Source organism: Nansenia antarctica (assembly GCF_963989245.1).
Source record: "Nansenia antarctica genome assembly, chromosome: 7".
Classification (NCBI taxonomy): Eukaryota; Metazoa; Chordata; class Actinopteri; order Argentiniformes; family Microstomatidae; genus Nansenia; species Nansenia antarctica.
Window position 1 is genome coordinate 1,017,411 of NC_137677.1, and position 23,176 is coordinate 1,040,586.

Sequence of the window (23,176 nt, forward strand, 5' to 3'; positions counted from 1 at the left end):
TATCCTGGTAACATTGAATTAGCCTATCCTGGTAACATTGAACTAGCCTATCCTGGTAACATTGAATTAGCCTATCCTGGTAACATTGAATTAGCCTATCCTGGTAACATTGAATTAGCCTATCCTGGTAACATTGAATTAGCCTATCCTGACTCCCTTTGGCAGCAGGGTGAGAGCCTGGCTAGCAGAGAGCACGGGGAGAGTAGGGGAGAGGAGAGGAGCTCAGGAGCAGGTGGAGGGAGGAAGACAGACAGACAGACAGACAGACAGGCAGGCAGGCAGGGAGGACAATCTAAGGAGGAGGAGGTACGCTAGGGTGGGATGTTGTGGTTGATATTACAGGAATGCCCTCTCACGCTCTCAAGGAACTAGTTTGTCATCTCTCCTACCTCCCTATACACCAGCGGTCGGGAACCTATGGCTCGCGAGCCATATATGGCTCTTCCGGTGACGGCATATGGCTCCCAGACAATTGGGTTGAAAAGTTGAAAAAAAAAATGTTGAAAAAAAAAATTCCGTTTGGAACTGATTTTAAAATACTTGTGATATTGCGTAATAATACTGTGTCATTTTAAAGTAAACAGAAATTAGTTTTGAAGTTAAATTTCACGGGACTCTTCACGGGACCCATGACCCGTGACCCGTGGGTCGGGTCGGGAACCAATGTCTCGCGAGAGTGTCAGAGGTCGTTGTAAAGGTGAATACATAAAAAACTATTTGATCAGATAGTGAACTAGCTTATACGCTTCAACCCTTGTAACGAGAAAGATGGCAAAAAGAAAAAAAGACGATGATTACCGTGCATTCCAGGCTGCGTGGACAGAGGAATTTGCATTTGTGGAGATCGCAGGATCTGCGGTATGTCTAATATGCAATGATAAAATTGCATCGATGAAACGGTCAAATATAAAGCGGCACTTCGATACGCATCATGCTTCATTTGCATCGAAATATCCAGCGGGGGACAGAAGGAAAAAGGCATGCGAGGAGCTACAGCGGAGAGTGCAGACGAGTCAACAGCAACTGCGTGGGTGTCACGGTGACGGTGACATACTTTTCTCTCGCGTTAGATGAGTCAACAGATGTTAGCCATCTATCTCAGTTCAGTATATTTGCCAGGTATGCTGCAGGTGACACACTGGGTGAGGAAAGCTTGGCTGTTTTGCCAATGAAAGGGACAACCAGAGGAGAGGATTTATTCACGTCTTTCATGGAGTTTGCTAAAGAAAAAAAACTGCTGATGGATAAACTTATTTATGTCTGTACTGATGGTGCTACTGATGGTATATTGGGGAAGAACAAAGGATTTGTAGCGCTTCTCCGTGAACATGAAAAGAGAGCCATCCTAAGTCTTCATTGCATCCTGCACCAGGAGGCGCTTCGCGCTCAGACGTGTGGCCAGGAGCTAAGTGAGGTGATGTCGCTGGTCATTCGAGTGGTCAACTTCATTGTTGCCCGAGCTTTAAATGATCGCCAGTTTAAAGCTCTGTTAGAAGAAGTTGGGAATCATTATCCCAGTCTGCTTTTACACAGCAACGTGCGTTGGTTGTCAAGGGGAAAGGTGCTCAGCCGTTTTGCAGCTTGCCTGAGTGAAATCCGGACTTTTCTTCAAATGAAAGGCGTCAAGCATCCTGAGCTAGACAACACTGACTGGCTCCTGCAGTTTCACTATCTCGTGGACATAACAGGCCATCTGAACCAGCTCAATGTGAAAATGCAAGGTATTGGAAATACAATCTCATCCCTTCAACAAGCAGTGTTTGCATTTGAAAGCAAGCTGGAAGTCTTTCTCAGGGACATTGAAACAGGTCGTCTTCTGCACTTTGTAACACTGCAACAATTTAGAGATGCATGCTTAGCAAGTGACTCCACTCAACATCTGGATCTCCAGCAGCTAGCTGGCTTTACGTCCAATCTCCTGCAGTCATTCAAAGCACGTTTTGGAGAATTTCGTGCGCGCACTGGTCTTTTCAAGTTCATCACTCATCCACATGAGTGTGCAGTGGACAAAATCGACCTGACATGCATCCCTGGGGTCTCTATGGGAGACTTTGAGCTGGAAGTTGCTGACCTGAAGGCATCAGACATGTGGATGAGTAAGTTCAAGACACTTAATGGAGAGTTGGAAAGTCTTGCGCGACAGCGAGCAGAGCTGGCGAGGGAACACAAGTGGACAGAAATGAAAAAACTTCAACCTGAAGACCAGCTGATTCTGAAAACTTGGAACGAGCTTCCTGTGACATACCACACAATGCAGCGTGTTAGTATTGCCGTATTGACCATGTTTGGCTCTACATATGTGTGATATTCTGACGTGTAGCAAGAATATAATGTATAAATGATGAGACACACACTGGATATCAATTGGACTCTTTAGTTATTCGATGTGCACGCATTACAGCATATGCATTCTGACTCCCGACTGCGCATGACCGGGTCTTGACTCTTGACAGTGTATCGAGTCTACCACCGGGTGGCAGTAGGTGGTCTAAACATTACATCACTCCTTTTTTTTTAATAAATGATAAAGTGCATAACATTCAAACAGTCCATTAACTTGGAACATTGTTAACTCGGAAGAACATGTTAACAGTCCTTTGGTACTCCTGCTCTTTAATCGAAGTCACGCAGGTATGCGGGAGGTTGTCTGTTCTCCCTAACTGGATACCTCGGCGGAGGTGCGGGTGGAGGCGTAGCTGGGCCTACTTCCTCACTGACCTCTGAACTTAAGTCCATTAGAGTGTCTGGGTTGTCTCGGACAATCTTCTTAAAGAATGAACTGTTCCTAGTGGTGGTGTAACCACTTCTTCCAGCTGTTATCATGGAACCTTTGACATCGATTACTGTGAGCGGCTCTGCGTTGTAAGGCGTAGTAAGCTTGTTCTGTTTTGGTTGACGACACAGGACGGTGTCTCCTGGCTTGATGTCAGAAGGCGTAGCGTGTCGTCGAGCATCTGAGAGAGCTTTCATCTTTGCCTTGGCCTCTCTGTCGATTCTGCGTATCTCTTCGTCAGCAGGGATGGTGATTGTGTCTGCTGAGGGTAGCTTGGTGGTCATCTTCCGTTGGAATAGTAACTCGGCAGGTGACGTGTTCGTCGTGCTGTGGGGAGTGGACCTGTACTCACGCAGGAAGACGTGCAGCTGTTGTTTCCATGGCATCCTCTGCATCTGGACGATTCTGAGTACTTTCCCGACGGTGCGCATGAATCTCTCAGCTGTGGCATTAGCTTGTGGCCATAGAGGTGTTATCTTCCTGTGCTTGAACCCTAGGTAGTTGGCAAACTCAGCGAACTGGTTGCTGTTGAAAGGAGGTCCGTTGTCAGTCTTAACAATTCTTGGGATTCCAAACATGGAGAAGACTTTGTCCATGACTGGTATGACTGTGTTTGCTGAGGTAGATCGAATTGGCTCAACAATTGGGTATCGTGTGTAGTCATCGACTATAACTAACAGGTATTCTCCCGATGGGAGTGGGCCATAAAAGTCAGCACTAACACTGTGCCATGGTGCGTCTGGCAGCTCAGACATTTTGAGTGGTTCGGTCCGGGTAACTGGAGTGTTCACTTGACATGGGAGGCAGGTCTTGGTGATGGTCTCTACCTGTTGGTCTATGGTAGGGAACCATACCTTTTCTCTGAGTAGGGCCTTTGTCTTAGCTACGCCCTGGTGGCTTTCATGAGCAATCTGCAGCGCCCTCTGCTGTAGAGCTGCAGGTATGACAATCCTGGTGCCTCGCAGTATGATGTCGTTACCTGTGGACACTGTGAGTTCATCACTGACGAGCTTGTATGGTTTCAGTGCAGCAGCACCTGGTGAGCGGTCTGTGATTAAACGCCATGAGTTATTTCTGATGTGTGCACTGACCTGTTGCAGGAGTGTGTCTTTCAATGTCTCTCGCTGTATCTCTTGTAGTGTCATCGCCTTGGGTGTTGCTTGAAGTGCTACGAAGTTAACGTACTCCTCTGCAACCTTGGATGCTCTTGTGTTCTGTGACGACTGTACCGGGAGAGGGTGTCTAGACATGTAGTCAGCTGGATTGTCAGCTCCTTTTCTATATTCCACTCTGAAGTTGTACGGCTGTAGTCTGAGGCCCCATCTCTCGATCCGTGCAGGTTGTTTTGATCTCGGGTTATTCCATATCATCTCCAATGGTTTGTGGTCGGTTACCATGGTGAATGGATGTCCATACAGATACAGGTGAAAATGTTCGCAGCTCCAGATGATGGCTAGGGCCTCACGTTCTGTTTGCGAGTATCTCGTTTCTACATCACTGAGTGCGCGGCTGGCGTAGGCTATGATGCGCTTCTCTCCCCCTCCTCCTTTCTGACAGAGGATGGCGCCTAGCCCCACCGGACTTCCATCAACAATGAGCTCCGTCTCCTTCCTGGGATCGAAATATGACATTGTTGTGTCGCTCGTCAGGCTGTCCTTGAGCGTCTGGAGTGCCGTAGCTTGATCACTGCCCCACTGCCACGGAGCGTCCTTCTTCGTGAGCCCACGGAGCGGTGCAGTGATGGTTGAGTAGTCCTTTATGAACCTGGCGCAGTAGTTGGCCATGCCCAGAAGACTTCTGATCTCACCTGGATCTTTGGGGTCGCTGGCGTCGTGAATGGCTGACACCTTCTTTGGATCTGCAGAAATCCCGTCGGCAGAAAAAATGAACCCAAAGAATTCAAGGCGCTGCTTGTTGAATTCGCATTTGTTGCGATTGAGTGTCAAACCACTGTCTTTCAGTCTTTTAAACACTGCTCTCAGAGTGTCGTCGTGTGCTTCCTGAGAGACGCCATAGATGATGATGTCATCGCTGAGGTTCTTCACGCCCGGTATACCTTGCAGCGTCTGGCAGATGGCGTTCTGGAACACTTCAGCGGCGGATGATATACCGAAGTTCAGGCGTTTGTATCTTCTTAGCCCGAGGTGTGTTGTGAACGTTGTGATGTAACGACTCTCTGGATGCAGCTCGAGCTGGTGGTAGCCTGCTGTGAGGTCCAACTTCGAGAATACCTTGGCACCGTTCAGCTCGTGTATTACATCGTCCATTGTTGGGGTGATATGTCGTTCTCGCTGAATTGCTGTGTTCGCCTGACGCATATCAACGCAGATTCGGACTTTATCAGGGTCTTTTGGCTTCGGTGGTGTGACGATCGGGGAAACCCAGGGTGTTGGTCCAGATATAGTTTCAATGATACCGTCGTTCTCCAGCTTCTGAAGCTCCGCCTCGACCTTCTGACGGACATGGAAAGGGACCCGTCTGTGCGGCTGGCACGTCGGTTGGATGTCGGGGTCTATATGCAGTTTCACCTGGAAGTCTTTCAGCTTTCCGATTCCGGTGAAAAGCTCTGGGTAGCTCTGCACGAGCTCATCTGCGACAGTACGCCCACTGGGTGGCATCACTGGCGGCGTGTTCACCATATTGATGATCTGGATCAGCCCTAGTTCACTGGCAGTTGCGTAGCTGAGCAGAGATTGTCCGGCGTCGCCTCTGAGAACGTAGAACACACTCTCTGTCCGCTTGTTAGTAGCCTGTACTTTGCATGCAAATTTACCAATGATAGGTAGAGCGTTGTTGGACCCATATGGAAATATTTTGATCATGGCTGTGCTGAGCATAGGCTTTGGGTCAAGTGTGTTTAACACATCTTCATTAATTATGTTGACAGCTGCTCCTGAATCAATCAGTATTTTAACACTGACACCATTCAGCTTGATGTTGGTCTGGGGTTGCTGTATACTTGTGCTGTTGATTACATACACATACCTTTCGTCTCCACTTGATGAGTCTCTTGATTTGGTCTCGGAGCATGCTGTCACCTGGTTCACTTTCTTAGTGCTCCGCTGCTTGTAGTGAGCTGTGTCCTCCTCTTGGCTTTGATGTGCAAATCTCTGACCACGGCAGTGTTTGGCATAGTGGTTAGGCTTTCCACAGGCCCTGCAGTCCTTCCCTCTGGCTGGACAGTCACCCTCGTGTGGATAATTTCCTCCACAGTTTCTACATTGCAAGCTCTTCTCTTTGTGCCTGTATGCTGCATGTTGCTGTTTGGCGCCCTTGAGATGCAGTGCATTGATTGCGGTGACAGCCTTCTCTTCTATGCTTTCTGCCTGTTGTTCAGAGATCTCTAACATTCTCCCTAGGTCTAACATATTAGTCAAAGTCATGTTTGGCTCTCTGAGCGCTCTCCTGCGCAGCCGTGATGAGGTACAGCTCTGTATTATTTGCGCGACTATTTCTCTGTCTGCATCTGCAAATTCACAATCTTTAGCTAGCATCCTCAGTCTGGTATGAAATGTGTCTAAAGACTCACCGGGAAGCTGTATGGCTTGTCTGAACTTGTACACAAGGTAGTGTGTGTTCTTTTTCGGTGAGAAATATCCGTGGAGCTTCGTCTTTGTGTTTTCATAGTCATCACTGTCGTCAGCCAGCGTGTCGTAGATATCATGGACTCTCTCTCCAGCTAAGTGAAGCAGCAGTGCCCTTTTCCTTATTTCTTGAGTAATGTTTGTGGCTACGGTGTAGTTTTCAAATCGGTTGATCCATTTGTTCCATCGCGTTCCAAGCGAACTGGGATCGGTTTCTGTGTCGAATGGCTGTATGGCCATGTGGCCCGAAAATGCCGACTGCATGATACTAGCGTTAGCCTGGGTAGCTTAGCTTAGCTTCTTGCTAGCTAACTACTCACTTCGACTTTTCCGGACGGATTCTTCTTCTTCCTCCTTCAAAAATCGACACTGGTGGCGTTTCCACTTTGAATCCTCGCCGCCATTGTGATATTCTGACGTGTAGCAAGAATATAATGTATAAATGATGAGACACACACTGGATATCAATTGGACTCTTTAGTTATTCGATGTGCACGCATTACAGCATATGCATTCTGACTCCCGACTGCGCATGACCGGGTCTTGACTCTTGACAGTGTATCGAGTCTACCACCGGGTGGCAGTAGGTGGTCTAAACATTACAATATGTATGTGAGCAGTCATTCTCGCATATGAGGAACATTAAGACCAACCTACGCTCACGTTTAACTGATGGAAGCCTCAACGCCTGCATGAAGCTCAACCTCACCACGTATGAACCAGACTACAAGGACATCAGCAAAACCATGCAGCACCAGAAATCGCATTAAAAGTAAGACATATTTAATGTATTATATGTTAAAAATACTATATGGCTCTCAATGAAATACATTTAGAAATATTTGGCTTTTATGGCTCTCCCAGTCAAAAAGGTTCCCGACCCCTGCTATACACAGATGTGTAATACAGTATCCTTATAATGCAGCATAACGATATTTATCGTTTTGTCTTGTTGGTCAAAGAACAGCACTTTGTGACGTTAGAATTATAAGGTTCTATCTCCATTTTTGTCAAAAAAAAAATTTTTTTACATAATCTGATCCATTAGGTGTTTATTAATGCCTGTGTGGTGTTATTTTTAAAATGTTGACATTTTTTAGTTAGTAATTAATAAGATACAAAGGTTCCATCTCACAAAACATAATGGAATGTAAAAACTTTGACGCTCAATATCTCTGAACTGCCCTAAACGGAGATAGAACCTTATCATTCTAAAGTCACGTACTGTTGCCAGGGAAACCTGACAGCAGGAGGTAAACAAACAGAGGAGGTTCCCTCACACACCTGGACTGAATGATGAGTTAGCAGATCTGTAGACTATCAGTTTGTCTGTATCTATAAAGATGGGCGTTTGCCTGGGAGGAGCAGGTGGATCTCCGCATGATACTATTTTGAGAATCTCCTGTACCTGCGTGCCTAAGATTATCTGTGTACAAATGGATTAGATGTCTTAATTCTTCTAAATTGTCAAATGATCATGTCATTGTGTTTAGGTTCCTCCAATGTGTTTCAGCAATCACTTTCTGTCTCATTCGCCTCTGTTCTCAATGGTGTTGGTGGTGAGAAACCAGATGCTTGGAAAGCTGGATTTGTCACCCCAGTGGAGTGTTGAAGATGTATAGTAACTACTGTCTTTTAGTCCCTGGCTCCTAGAGGGCATGTTGTTGAAACGTCATCAAAGCCAACTGCCAATGGAACATAAACAGACCGAGATCACCACTAATAATTCTACACCTAAGTGAGCATCCTATTATCACCTTATTCCAGGTGCACCTGGCTGTATCTGTGGGTGATCATTTACATGTTTGGCATTTAACAGACGCCTTATTCCAAAGCGACTTACAATCAATACATTTGAATACTAAGCAAGTGAATCATCAATCCACCAGTCGTAGCAGGAAGAGTAATCCAGCTCAGGCCCGGGGCCATTGATAGAAGGAAAAACCTTCTACTATCACCTTCTAAACCTAAGTTTTTATTTTAATTGTATTATATAGACACTGGAGAAACAGAGAAACAGTACAAGGGGGGCAATAGAAGTTTTTAGGGGACACAGTAGAGGGGGAAAGCGGGTGTCTTCAGGAGACGCAGTGCTGGGGGGCAGTAGATGTCTCAGGAGGAGACACTCTAGGGCAGCCTTTCTCTCACAAGATGAAGTGATAAGGGATATAAGACTGATTCATAATATGATGACGGCAACATATCACTGATTAGAAAATGTTCAATGACAGATTGTAGGTCAATCTAGTCCATTTAGGGCCGATTACATGTAATGTTGATTAGCCGAAACAAACGTCCTGTCAAACCAAAAAACCTAACAGAGTGAATCAGTAACATTGTAGATCTAACGTTACATTCCTGCCCAATCATCTGTGTGGTATTTACAGCATTATTGCCCCCTAGCATAGGGGGGGGGAATTGTTCTACTCCCCCGGTGACGTCAAAGTCCAAAGGTGAGTTGTTGTTCATTGCAATTTTCATTCAATTAATAGTTTCGGTTGATTCTCAACCAACCGGATAGTCAAAGAATGTACTTTAAGTTGATTTAACTAGTAGCATAAGTCTTTTTATGGTACATTTCATTTAACTAGAATATCACGTCACATTTTAATTGCCTGCTTTACAATACTATATGTGTCTGTGTGTTTAAGAGTTCAACACTCATCCCTATTCTGAAATACAATGAGATCATCCTGTAGACATGTAGGATAAGATGGTGAGATGGTAGGTAGCTATATTGTTGACAGAGAGAGAGGGAAGCCCCCTCTCCCCTCCCCCCCAGGCCCTGTCTCCTCATGGTGGCCCTGTGCTGGGCTGACCTGGGCGGCTCTGTTCTGCAACAGGAGCAAAGTCAAAGGGCCATAAAGTGGTGGTGTGTTGGCGTAGCCAGCCATCCACCCATTTCCTGGTTCACTTGTGTTTCACCGTAGGTTTGGACACGGAGGCCGAGGCTAACACTGGCGAGGGCACCAGGGAGGACTTTACAAGACCACCAAAGAAAATAACATCCACAGGTAAATATAGACAGGCCATATAGACAGTTAGCAATGTTTTTCCTCTTATAGGATATACCCTCACATAGGGTATTAGGCACATAGGGCATCAGGGTTTATGTTTCGGGCCCTTAAGCAAAAACTCAACAAAAAGACTAAAATATAGTATTATGTAACACTTACAGTATGTCATCTATATTATGTTGTCTGTTGTAAATGTCCAGCATTATGATTATTCCATTTTAAATGAGTCATGTTTGATTGAAGTACAGTACTTGGTCTGCATGAGTTTTCAAGCAAAATGGGATTGTATTTTTCAAAAGAAATAATAAATATTGAATTCAGATTATATTGAATAATTGAAATAATCTTGTGTCTAAGTCTTGTGTTTAAAAACCAGAATCCTTTACTAAGCGTCTTCAGGACTCCTAAGGCCTCTGGTATCATAATGAGTATTACTGGAAAGGGAGTGGTAGGGAACCATTTTATGTTTATGACATATTCCCACAACTTGAGAGGAGATATTCCCTTCCTGTTTCCTCTAGACTGGAGTTGAGAAGAGTTCAGTTATGGTGCTTTTGAGGAAGGTAAGATTCACAATATGACAATATCTTTGGGAGAAATTGCTTCTAGCTATGTTATATGTTTATAAGCATTGGGAAAGGACATATCCTTATCAACAGAAGACATTGTTTTGACAGATTCTGTTGTGGAATAATTATGGCACATCATGCACTGAGTATAAGGTTTAAACCTTGAGCCAATGATTTTGATGGCCGATTTGTTTGTGAATTCTCACAGTTTTAGCAGTTTTCTCAACTTGCCTAAATTGACTCATGTTATTGGCCTCCAGGGGGATTTTGTGTGGGTGGACTCTGGTTCTGGGGTGCCGATCGGGGCAGAAGTCATCCTGACAGACACTGGACAGCTTCAGCTGATCGACGATGAAGGAAAGGTACCTGTCCAATCAAAGTTATGCCTTTTTAATTTTATTTATTTGTGGTGCTGGTGGAAAGCCAGTGGGAAGTACAGAAAGACTGTGTAAGGTAGGGAGATGAAAGGGTTATGGAGAGTTAGATCTTTACCTTTTCTTTTTACTGTTTTCCCCTGCTTTTATATTCATTCTATGCATGTATATGTTTTTATATATGTTTTTATATTCACTTGTTCTTATTCCTGTTGTAAAGCACTTTGAGCTGCATTTCTTGTATGAAAGGTGCTATATAAATAAAGCTTTTTTGCCGTGATGTGATGTTGATCATCTTGTGTTCTTGCAGGAGCACAAAATCACCAATAAGAAGGAGGATGCTCCGCGCCCCATGCACCCCACCTCTGTGAAGGGCGTGGACGACATGATCCGTCTGGGAGACCTGAACGAGGCCGGGCTGCTCAGGAACCTGCTGGTCCGACACAAGGAGGGCCTCATCTATGTAGGTGTCTGTTACATCATATAAACCCCTCCAAAAAAGTTCGGAAACTTTATTTTGGTTGATTATTCCTCCCCTTTAATAATACCAATTGGTATTGTATTTTATATCGTTGGAAAGCCTGATTAGTTACCTTTACAATGAGGTACAACTTGTAAGGATCATGCATTCGTGGAATGAGCAACACAGCTAAACGTGTGGGTAGCGGCCCAAAAATATTTGCCAAAATCCCCTATATTCTTCTGTTGGTATTCACTCTCGTTTTGAGTTGCTTGGTGGATTGGATGATTGCACTCTCCCACAGTAATAAGGAAAAAACAACATATATTGGCCATTTTTACACTTTATTAATTTTACACTGTCAGGGACCTCAGCAGCGTGTGGAAGATCCATACGCAGTCACAACAGCTTGGCACCTCCTCATGCAGGTCACCAGCCTGGTCACACACTGCTGTGGGACGGCATCCCATTCCTCAACTAGGATTTGCCGCAAGTCAGCCAACATGGTTGCGTTGGTCACTCTGGCACGTACAGCACCCAAGCTGATCCCACAAGTGTTCAATTGGGTTGAGGTCTGGACTCACGGCAGGCTATTCCACCCTCTCCACTCCCAAATTCTGGAGGTGCTCTGTGATGATCCTGGCTCTGTGGGGGCGAGCGTTGTCATCCTGGAGGATGGAGTTAAGTCCCAGATTCTGGAGATATGGGATCGCCACTGGCCCCAGAATATCATTCCTGTCAATTAGGTGCCATTCAGGTGCCAGTCACACACCTGTGATTGACATACACCTGCCAGCACTTGAAGCTCAAAACGAGAGTGAATACCGACAGAAGAATATTGCAGGGGATTTTGGCAAAAATGTTGGCAAAAAAAATCGTTGTAAAGGTGACTAATCAGGCTTTCCAACGCTATAAAATACAATACCAATTGGTATTATTAAAGGGGAGGAAGAATCGACTGAAATAACGTTTCCAAACTTTTTTTGAGGGGTTTATGTAGGTCTTGTGTTATAGGCCGGTACATGTCAGAATATCCCCTGGTTGCAATGGTGAAAATCATGTCTGTCCAGATTGATTCCACCACTGTCTCTGAGCAGAGGGGTTGTAGGGTTGACCCCTGTGTGAACCCTTGAACCAGGGGTGCAAACTGGTCATGGTGCTAATACAAGGAGGACCTCGTCTATGTAGCTCTCTGCTCATGTGTGTTGATGTGAAGTCCAATGGAAGGGACTGTTACAGAAACGGGGTCTGTTTCTCAACAGACCATTTTATTTATTATCCTTCAAAAACTAATCTATGCAAATAGAGTAATCTATGCAAATAGAGTCATTTCTGTTCGTGTCTGATAGATGGTTCCAGTTTCGCCTGTTCCTTTCAATCCAGTGAATTGGATCCCTGTTGTAGACTTTGCCCTGTAGTTTATCACAGTGTTGTGTGTCTCTATAGAGACTAATGAGCCTCTGTTTAATCACAACAACATCCCACTGTGTTGTCTGCCAAGGCCGCAGAGCAGCAGGAGTGTGTTCTAGCATGAATCAGCTCTTTCTGATATGTAGAATTTTTTAAATGAATTGCAAATCGTGAGCTTAGAATGATAAGGTTCTATCTCTGTTTAGAATGATAAGGTTCTATCTCCGTTTAGAATGATAAGGTTCTATCTCCGTTTAGAATGATAAGGTTCTATCTCCGTTTAGAATGATAAGGTTCTATCTCCGTTTAGGGCAGTTCAGAGATATTGAGCGTCAACGTTTTTACATTCCATTATGTTTTGTGAGAAGGAACCTTTGTATTTTATTAATTACTAACTCAAAAATGTCAACATTTTAAAAACAACACCACACAGGCATAAATAAACACCTAATGGATCAGATTATGTAAAAAACAAAATTTTGACAAAAATGGAGATAGAACCTTATAATTCTAACGTCACGAATTGTTGCTCATATCTTATACACCGACTTTATTGCTAAATATATCTCCCTTAGACACTCTTTTACAGTTTTTCCAACTAGCTATAGGCCAATACCTATCCCACAGAATATCCCATGGTTGCAATGGTGCAAAATCATAATGCATGTCCAGATTGATTCCACCCACCACTGTCTCTCTCTGAGCAGAGGGGGGTTGTAAGGGGGTGACAATGTGCTAATACTGTAATCTCTTGTTTATGGGTTTGGAAAGCTGCTGACACACAGACACACACACTTGTCTTGTCACCCCAGTGCCACGATGTGAGTTGACAGATAACCCTCAATATCCTCTCTGTGTCCAGACGTACACTGGCTCCATTCTGGTGGCGGTCAACCCCTACCAGCTGCTGCCTCTGTACACCACGGAGCAGGTGCACCTGTACACCGACCGCCGCCTGGGGGAGCTGCCCCCGCACGTGTTCGCCATCGCGGACAGCTGCTTCTTCAACATGCGCCGCCACCGCAAGGCCCAGTGCTGCGTTATCAGGTCAGCTCCCGCCAAGCCCCCGCCCACTCTCCCTGTCTCTCTCGCTGGCCTCTCTCACTGTCTCTCTCTCTGTCTCTCTCTCTCTGTCTCTGTCGCTGTCTCTCTCGCTGTCTCTCTCTCTGTCTCTCTCACTGTCTCTCTAGCTGGCCTCTCACTGTCTCTCTCTCTGTCTCTCTCACTGTCTCTCTAGCTGGCCTCTCACTGTCTCTCTCTCTGTCTCTCTCTCTCTCTCTCTCTCTCTCTCTCTCTCTCTCTCTGTCTCTCTCTCTCTGTCTTTCTAGCTGGCCTCTCACTGTCTCTCTCTCTGTCTCTCTCTCTCTCTCTCTCTGTCTCTCTCTCTGTCTCTCTAGCTGTCTCTCTCACTGTCTCTCTCTCTGTCTCTCTCGCTGGCCTCAGGGATGTTTACATGCTGGGGTTGGGAATCAGGACTTCAACATGTGGTCTCAATTGGGCTCGTTTAGGCCTTGAAACTGTTCAAATTCAACCTATTTAAACAATACATAGAGTAGTACACAACATATTTCATAAAACGAAGATGTTTGTTAATTGTACTGTATATCATTATCATTCTAATATAGATATAAATCGTGAGCTTAGAATGATAAGGTTCTATCTCCGTTTAGGGCAGTTCAGAGATATTGAGCGTCAAAGTTTTTACATTCCATTATGTTTTGTGAGATGGAACCTTTGTATTTTATTAATTACTAACTCAAAAACGTCAACATTTTAAAAATAACACACACAGGCATTAATAAACACCTAATGGATCAGATTATGTAAAAAAAATCAATTCTGACAAGAATGGAGATAGAACCTTATAATTCTAACGTCACGAAATGCCCAGTAAAGAACAGAGTAATTGCATTGTCAGCCCATCATACCATGTGTGTGTTCCAGTGGGGAGTCGGGGGCGGGGAAGACAGAGAGCACTAAGCTGATCCTCCAGTTCCTGGCGGCGGTGAGCGGCCAGCACTCCTGGATAGAGCAGCAGATCCTGGAGGCCAACCCCATCCTGGAGGGTAAGAATGACCCGCACTATCATACAACCCCATCCTGGAGGGTAAGAATGACCCGCACTATCATACAGGGCAGCACTATCATACAACCCCATCCTGGAGGGTAAGAATGACCCGCACTATCATACAAACCCCATCCTGGAGGGTAAGAATGACCCGCACTATCATACAACCCCATCCTGGAGGGTAAGAATGACCCGCACTATCATACAGACTAGCACTATCATACAACCCCATCCTGGAGGGTAAGAATGACCCGCACTATCATACAGACCCCATCCTGGAGGGTAAGAATGACCCGCACTATCATACAGACCCCATCCTGGAGGGTAAGAATGACCCGCACTATCATACAAACCCCATCCTGGAGGGTAAGAATGACCCGCACTATCATACAGGGCAGCACTATCATACAGACCCCATCCTGGAGGGTAAGAATGACCCGCACTATCATACAGGGCAGCACTATCATACAACCCCATCCTGGAGGGTAAGGGACCAGCATTATCATACAGGCCATCATCATAATCAACCATCATAATGTGTGTGTCAAAGACCAGGCACAACTTGTTTCACCAGAATCATTTCTAAACTTCATTTTTCCAAGTCCCTTTCCAATGAGCACCACTGTATTCATCCTTGATAACCAGACATCTGTTCTATTGATAACCAGACATCTGTTCTATTGATAACCAGACATCTGTTCTTGCAGCCTTTGGTAATGCCAAGACCGTCCGCAACGATAACTCTAGTCGCTTTGGGAAGTACATCGACATCAACTTCACCAAGGGCGGCGCCATAGAAGGGGCGCGCATAGAGCAGTACCTGTTGGAGAAGTCTCGCGTGTGTCGTCAGGTAAACGGATGGATGCACTTTCCTACCAGTTTCTTTAGGTAATGTGGCTAATCGTGACGTTAGAATTATAAGGTTCTGTCTCCATTTTTGTCAAAATTGAATTTTTTACATAATCCATTAGGTGTTTATTAATGCCTGTGTGGTGTTATTTTTAAAATGTTGACATTTTTTAGTTAGTAATTCATAAAATACAAAGGTTCCATCTCACAAAACATAATGGAATGTAAAAACTTTGACGCTCAATATCTCTGAACTACCCTAAACGGAGATAGAACCTTATCATTCTAAACGGAGATAGAACCTTATCATTCTAAACGGAGATAGAACCTTATCATTCTAAACGGAGATAGAACCTTATCATTCTAAACGGAGATAGAACCATATCATTCTAAACTCACGTAATTGAAAATGAAGTCCAACTGAAGTGTGCAGACATGGCACTGGTACAGTCAGTTATAATAACCTATTCACACAATGTCTCGCAGGCCCCTGAGGAGCGGAACTACCACATCTTCTACTGCATGTTGATGGGCATGCCGGCTGAACAGAAGAAGATCCTGGCCCTGGGGAACGCCTCCGAGTACCACTACCTGACCATGGTACTACACATACACACACCCCTCTGAGTACCTCTACCTGACCATGGTACTACACATACACATACGCCTCTGAGTACCTCTACCTGACCATGGTACTACACATACACACACCCCTCCGAGTACCTCTACCTGACCATGGTACTACACATACGCCTCTGAGTACCTCTACCTGACCATGGTACTACACAGGTCTCTGAGTACCATGGTCCATCCCTCCTTCCATCCCTCCTTCTATCCCTCCTTCTATCCCTCCTTCTATCCCTCCTTCTATCCCTCCTTCTATCCCTCCTTCTATCCCTCCGTCCATCCCTCCTTCTATCCCTCCTTCCATCCCTCCTTCTATCCCTCCTTCCATCCCTCCTTACATCCCTCCTTCCATCCCTCCTTCTATCCCTCCTTCCATCCCTCCTTCCATCCCTCCTTCTATCCCTCCTTCCATCCCTCCTTCTATCCCTCCTTCCATCCCTCCTTCTATCCCTCCTTCCATCCCTCCTTACATCCCTCCTTCCATCCCTCCTTCTATCCCTCCTTCCATCCCTTCTTCTATCCCTTCTTCTATCCCTCCTTCTATGCCTCCGAGTACCTCTACCTGACCATGGTACTACACACACATACCCCTCTCTCTCTCTCTCTCTCTCTCTCTGTCTCTCCCTCTCTCTCTCTCTCTCTCTCTCTCTCGTTCGCTCGCTCGCTCTCTCTCTCTATCTCTCTCTCTCTCTGTCTCTCTCTCTCTCTCTCGCTCTCTCTCTCTCTCTCCCTCTCTCTCTCTCTCTCTCCCTCTCTCACCCTCCCTCTCCCTCTCTCTCTCCCTCTCTCTCTCTCTCTCTTGCTCTCTCTCTCTCTTTGTCTCTCCCTCTCTCTCTCCCCCTCTCTCTCTCTCTCTCTCTCTCTCTCTCTCCCTCTCTCTCTCTCTCTCTCTCTCTCTCTCTCTCTCTCTCTCTCTCTCTCTCTCTCTCTCTCTCTCTCTGACCATGGTACTACACACACACCTGAGTACCTCTACCTGACCATGGTACTGCAGACATGCACGCTGCCATCACCACAGAGACAGCTGAAGTCACACGTTTACATACACTTAGGTTGAAGTCATAAAAACTCATTTTTTAACCACTCTACAGAGTTCATGTTAACAAACTATAGTTTTGCCATGTCAGTTAGGACATCTACTTTGTGCATCATGGCACAAGTCATATTTCCAACGATTGTTAAACTTTACAGACAGATTATTTAACTTATAATTCACTATATCACAATTCCAGTGGGTCAGAAGTTTACATACACTAAGTTGACTGAAGGTGCCTTTAAACAGAAAATGACGTCATGGCTTTAGAAACTTTTGCATCCATCAGCTCAGTCTATGAATTTGAGAGTGGTTGTGTTTCTCAAACTCCGCTTCAGCTGTTCACCGAAGAAAGTGGTGGAGAGACGGCTTTGTTGTTGTTGTTTGAATCCCAGATTTCCCCTTTAAGGGATTTTAATTGTGATGACAATAACATGAAAGCAGGTCAGAGATGCATCAGGATGTTGTTCTGAGCTGAGTGGCTGTGTTGCCAGGGTAACTGAGGTACTGTGTTGCCAGGGTAACTGAGTGGCTGTGTTGCCAGGGTAACTGAGTGGCTGTGTTGCCAGGGTAACTGAGTGACTGTGTTGCCAGGGTAACTTAGTGACTGTGTTGCCAGGGTAACTGAGTGGCTGTGTTGCCAGGGTAACTGAATGACTGTGTTGCCAGGGTAACTGAGTGACTGTATTGTGTTGCCAGGGTAACTGAGTGACTGTGTTGCCAGGGTAACTGCACTAGCTGTGAGGGCCGAGACGACATCAAGGAGTACGCCCACTTCCGTTCGGCCATGAAGATCCTCATGTTCTCTGAGAACGACTCCTGGGAAGTCAACAATGCTGGCTGCCATCCTTCACCTGGGCAACGTGGACTTTGAAGGTCAGCAGGACCACATGTGTGTTCGTGTGGAGAGGGAAAAGGCGGTTTCATATTTTATATTTCATAACAAACCTTTATGGCAGCTTACCTAACCTTTGTTCCATAATTTTCAGCCACCATCATCAACAACCTGGAGGGCTGTGAACTCCTCACGTCATCTCACTTCAACATGGCCAGCAAACTTTTGGAGGTGTTTATTTTGTTTTGTTTGTGATCCTGGCACATTGTGACGTTAGAATTATAAGGTTCTATCTCCATTTTTTACATAATGTGATACATAAGGTGTTTATTAATGCCTGTGTGGTGTTATTTTTAAAATGTTGACATTTTTGAGTTAGTAATTAATAAAATACAAAGGTTCCATCTCACAAAACATAATGGGATGTAAAAACGTTGACGCTCTATCTCTGAACTGCCCTAAACGGAGATAGAACCTTCTCATTCTAAACGGAGATAGAACCGTATCATTCTAAACTCATGATATCTGGGGAGCCTCCCCTCCTAAATTTCGTTGTTTGGTACCTGTACTGTAGAAATGACAAATAAAGTCTATCTATCTATCTAGGTGCTGTTTGGTTGAGATGAGGCTCTGTGCTGCTGTGATTACCATGTTTATGTTCCCCTCTGTCTCCAGGTGGATCCCAGCGCCCTGGAGAACAGCCTGACTAAGCTCTCCTTCATGACCAGCAGGGAGAGCGTCACCAAACCCCTCACCTCTGCCCAGGCCATGGACGGCAGGGACGCCTTCGTCAAGGTGAGGCAGCAGGGATCATATCTTGAATCTTACTGTGGTGCGAAAAGTGCAAATCAATCCCGGAACAATAGCAAAGGATGTTGTGAAGATTCTGGAGGACATAAAAGTATAAAGGTATCTATAGCCACTATTCCGTCGCAGACTGAAGACCTCCATCTCTTCAGGTTACACCTTAACTGCTCCTCCTGAGACATCTACTGCCCCCCAGCACTGCGTCTCCTGAAGACACCCGCTTTTCCCCTCTACTGTGTCCCCTAAAAATTCTATTGCCCCCCTTGTACTGTTTCTCTGTTTCTCCAGTGTCTAATTATTTTAAAAAAACAAAAAAACAACAACAACAACTAGGTTTAGAAGAAGGTGATAGAAGAAGGTTTTTCCTTCTATCAATGGCCCCGGGCCTGAGCTGGATTACTCTTCCTGCTACGACTGGTGGATTGATGATTCACTTGCTTAGTATTCAAATGTATTGATTGTAAGTCGCTTTGGAATAAGGTGTCTGCTAAATGCCCCAAAAAAATTAACAAAAAATGTAGGCAGTGATCATATCTGCTCTGATATTTTGGGCTTAAATCATCACTTTTGGTTAGTTGGTGCAGTCATAGGGTAAACATGATTTCAGTTGCAAGTTGCAACAACAAATTCCACCGACCATGGTCGTGTGGTCATTAAACCATTCATTCATTCAAGTAATGCATTCAAGTAATGCAATGTCCGTAATAAAAAAAGGTCTGTCTTCGTCTCATCTGTGAGTATGTTCTCAAGTTATTTGTTTCTCCTTACCCTAACCCAGGCTATCTATGGAAGAATGTTTATCTGGGTCGTGGACAAAATCAACAACGCCGTTTTCAAGCCGCCTCCTGAGGATTCCAAAAAACAGTCAATCGGTCTGCTGGACATCTTCGGCTTTGAGAACTTCAACAAGAACAGGTTCGCACTTACAACACATTTAATTTAGGGGACAAATATGACAAAAGTCCATACTGTTATGACTAGTGTTGGGCGGCTGTGGTTCAGGAGGTAGAGTCGGCGTCTAATGATCACAAGGTCGGCAGATCGGCGGTTCGAGCCCCGGCTGGCCACATGTCGAAGTGTCCTTGGGCAAGACACTGAACCCCAAAATTGCTCCCAGTGAGCGGGCCGGCGCCTTGCATGGTAGCTTGCCTCCATTGGTGTGTGAATGTGTGTGTGTGAATGGGTGGATGAGAGGCCGTTGTAAAGCGCTTTGGAGCAGCAAAAAAGGCGCTATATAAGTGCAGTCCATTTACCATTTACCATAGATTGCAGATCGTACCCTTTATGTTTACTCACTAAGTCTAAGGTGAACCATTGTCTCCATGTCTGTGTGGGCGGCTCTTCCTGCAGCTTTGAGCAGCTGTGCATCAACTTCGCCAACGAGCAGCTGCAGCAGTTCTTCGTGAAGCACGTCTTCAGGCTGGAGCAGGAGGAGTACGCCCGCGAGAACATCACCTGGAAGCACATCGACTACAACGACAACCAGAAGACCCTGGACGTGCTGGCCAACAAGTCCCTCAACATCCTGGCTCTGATTGATGAGGAGAGCCACTTCCCCAAGGTTACTTTTTATTTTTTATTTAACCTTTATTTAACCAGGCAGGCCAATAAGAACTAATTCTTATTTACATTGGCGGCCTGGCAAAAGACAAAAGCCTCTTGGGGGGTAGGGGGGGGGCTGAAAAGAAATCAGGTTATATCTTAAAAACAAAGAACACACACGACAGACAGCGGCACATATCCAACATTCCAGCACAGTTAAAAGAGTAAAAACATACGTACATCTCCACACCTCCTCAGCATAAAGTTAAAGGGACAGCATCACACATCCACATAAACCCGCACAACATTAAGCACAGCAGAAAGCACACTAACAGCATTAGAGAATTAGCAATACATACAGTATGCACATGTGGACAGACACAGGAAGTCAAACAGGCATGCATGGGACAGACAGTAATCAGCCAACAGAGGGGGTTACCAGCCTACCTCCGCCCTGCACTGTGAACCTAAAGTCATTGTGTACATGTGAAACGTGGTTCTAACTTTCTTCTCATACTGTCCGTGTCTTCAGGGTACAGACACCACCATGATGAACAAGATGAACCAGGTTCATGGGAAAGGCAGCATCTACATCCCCCCTAAGAACAACCATGACTCTCAGTTTGGCATCAAGCATTTCGCTGGGGTCGTCAACTATGATTCAAAAGGTATTCCAAGGGCGCTTAGGTGGCGTAGCGGGTTAAGCGCTGACCATATAACCGCAGGGTCCCCGGTTCGATTCCGGGGACATATCCTGCATTTCATCCCTCCTCTCTCTCTCACCCATCCTTCCTGTCTAAATCTTCACTGTAACTGTCAATAAAAAAAATATATATATACAAAAGGTATTCCAAAAGAATCAAAAGGAGATGACTGTATGTGGCTGTAATTATGGTGGAGTCGGTTTAGTCGGTTGTAGATGTGTTTTCTACATGTGTTTACTTCCTTGTGTTCAGGGTTCCTTGAGAAGAACAGAGATGCCCTCAGCTCTGACCTCATCCAGCTAGTGGAGACCTCTTCTAATAAGCTCCTGAAGCAAGCCTTCCAGAACGATCTCTCCTCAATCTCTCCTGCAATCAAGGGCAACGCCAAGATGACCATCACCCCGAAGAACTCCCTACGGGTCAGTGTTGCCCTGTGACACATGCAGCTACAGCATGAGACATCTGTACTTATTTAGATGAGTCATATTTGATGTCTCTCTTCTACATTTTACATCTCTCCCTCTCTCTCTCTCTTTCTCTCTCCCTCTCTCTCTCTCTCTCTCTCTCTCTCTCTCTCTCTCCTTCTCTCTCTCTCTTTCTCTCTCTCTCTCTCCCTCCCTCTCTCTCTCTCTCCCTCTCTCTCTCTCTCTCCCTCCCTCTCTCTCTCACTCTCTCTCTCTCTCTCTCTAACAGGCGACTGATGCTAAAAAGCGTGTGCCTACCTTAAGTGGCCAGTTCCGTCAGTCCCTGGATGCCCTGATGAAGACCCTGACTGTCTGCCAGCCCTATTTCATACGCTGCATCAAACCCAACGACTTCAAGAAGCCCATGGTGAGTCAGGACAGACCAATCACATCCCCTTACACCCTGTGTTTGTTCTGTTTCAATTGGGAGGATTCTTTCGTAAACAGTTCATAGAACTTTCATATCGTGAGCTTAGAATGATAAGGTTCTATCTCCGTTTAGAATGATAAGGTTCTATCTCCATTTAGGGTAGTTCAGAGATATTGAGCGTCAAAGTTTTTACATTCCATTATGTTTTGTGAGATGGAACCTTTGTATTTTATTAATTACTAACTTAAAAACTGTCAACATTTTCAAAATAACACCACACAGGCATTAATAAACACCTAATGGATCAGATTATGTAAAAAAACTAAATTTTGACAAAAATGGAGATAGAACCTTATAATTCTAACGTCACGATATTCAGAGTATTCATATTTGGTTCTGTCTGCTGCAGCTGGTTGACAGAGAACTCTGCATCCGTCAACTACGTTACTCTGGGATGATGGAGACCATCAGGATCCGCAAGGCGGGCTATCCCATACGCTACACCTTCGATGAGTTCCTGGAGCGCTACCGTGTGTTGCTGAAGAGCTCAGTCTGTGACCCCAAAACGGTGAGAAGTGTTTCCGGAAATTAATTTTGGGGAAATAATTGTACTTATGCTGATGTATTTCTATGATCTCTTCTCTTGTTTAGCAGCACTTTTATTATGACTGTTTTTTTCCAGAAAAGTCCACAGAAATGTGCTGAAAGCATTTGCACAACGGTTCTTGCTGGAAAAGATGAATGGAAGACTGGAAAGACAAAGATATTTCTGAAGGTACAAATCCATAACCTCTAACCTCTCAGAGACAACCTCCATCTCTCAACAGCATGGTTGTTTATCCTGCTTTAAAGGGTGTTGAAGTCAAACAGTTGTCTGTTCCTCTGCTGTCAGGACTTCCATGATACCATGCTGGAGTTGGAACGAGAGAAGGAGTTGAATAAGAAAGCCCTGGTCATCCAGAGAGTCCTGAGAGGTTACAAGTACAGGTATGCATAGCAAGGCTGTGCTTTGACCATCTTTACTCATGGGACGTGCCAAGGAAAGTCTACTGAGATGTTTTTCATGTGCGGGCGGCTGTGGCGCAGGAGGTAGAGTCGCCGTCTAACGATCGCAAGGTTGGCAGATCAGCGGTTCGAGCCCCGGCTGGCCACATGTCGAAGTGTCCTTGGGCAAGACACTGAACCCCAAAATTGCTCCCAGTGAGCGGGCACTCAAGCCTTGTATGGCAGCTTGCCGCCATTGGTGTGTGAATGTGTGTGTGAGTGGGTGAATGAGAGGCCGTTGTAAAGCGCTTTGGAGCAGCAAAAAAGGCGCTATATAAGTGCGGTCCATTTACCATTTACCATTTACCATTCACCATGTGTCACCTGCAGGAGACAATTTCTGAGGAAGAAGGCAGCTGCCCTGGTCATTCAGAAGCACTGGCGGGGTTACAAAGGCAGAAAGCTGTACAAAGTGGTGAGTTACCGTTAGCAAGTGCGTGGTAAAAAAAACATCCCATAATATTACGATGACTGTAAAAATAGTAGCGTTGTAAAGCATAGCTTACAGAACACAATAACACACGTATGGACTTTGTTTGTTTTCCAGGTCCAGCTTGGCTTTGCTCGTCTGCAAGCGAAGGTGCGAGCTCGCCAGCTCCACCACCAGTACCAGCAGAAGCGGACAGCGTCTCTGACACTGCAAGCT

General features: G+C 45.3%; 1 protein-coding gene across 1 annotated transcript in view; it reads left to right on the forward strand.

Annotated features, from left to right (window-relative positions):
- Nucleotides 1-10,654: 10,654 nt before the first annotated feature.
- Nucleotides 10,655-23,176, forward strand: part of myo7ba (myosin VIIBa) — a gene marked incomplete at its 3' end in the record, with an annotated part of 38,072 nt that continues 25,550 nt past the window's right edge. The window contains 19 exon segments of the mRNA XM_080535965.1: nt 10,655-10,780; nt 13,050-13,234; nt 14,132-14,253; nt 14,963-15,105; nt 15,591-15,704; nt 17,489-17,595; nt 17,597-17,640; nt 17,754-17,830; nt 18,275-18,394; nt 19,185-19,321; nt 19,757-19,967; nt 20,481-20,616; nt 20,905-21,071; nt 21,346-21,483; nt 21,896-22,054; nt 22,169-22,261; nt 22,379-22,473; nt 22,861-22,945; nt 23,078-23,176. The exon segment at nt 23,078-23,176 is cut by the window's right edge and continues 120 nt beyond it. Coding sequence (XP_080392091.1) covers nt 10,670-10,780; nt 13,050-13,234; nt 14,132-14,253; nt 14,963-15,105; nt 15,591-15,704; nt 17,489-17,595; nt 17,597-17,640; nt 17,754-17,830; nt 18,275-18,394; nt 19,185-19,321; nt 19,757-19,967; nt 20,481-20,616; nt 20,905-21,071; nt 21,346-21,483; nt 21,896-22,054; nt 22,169-22,261; nt 22,379-22,473; nt 22,861-22,945; nt 23,078-23,176 — 2,343 coding nt within the window. The 5' untranslated portion in view covers nt 10,655-10,669.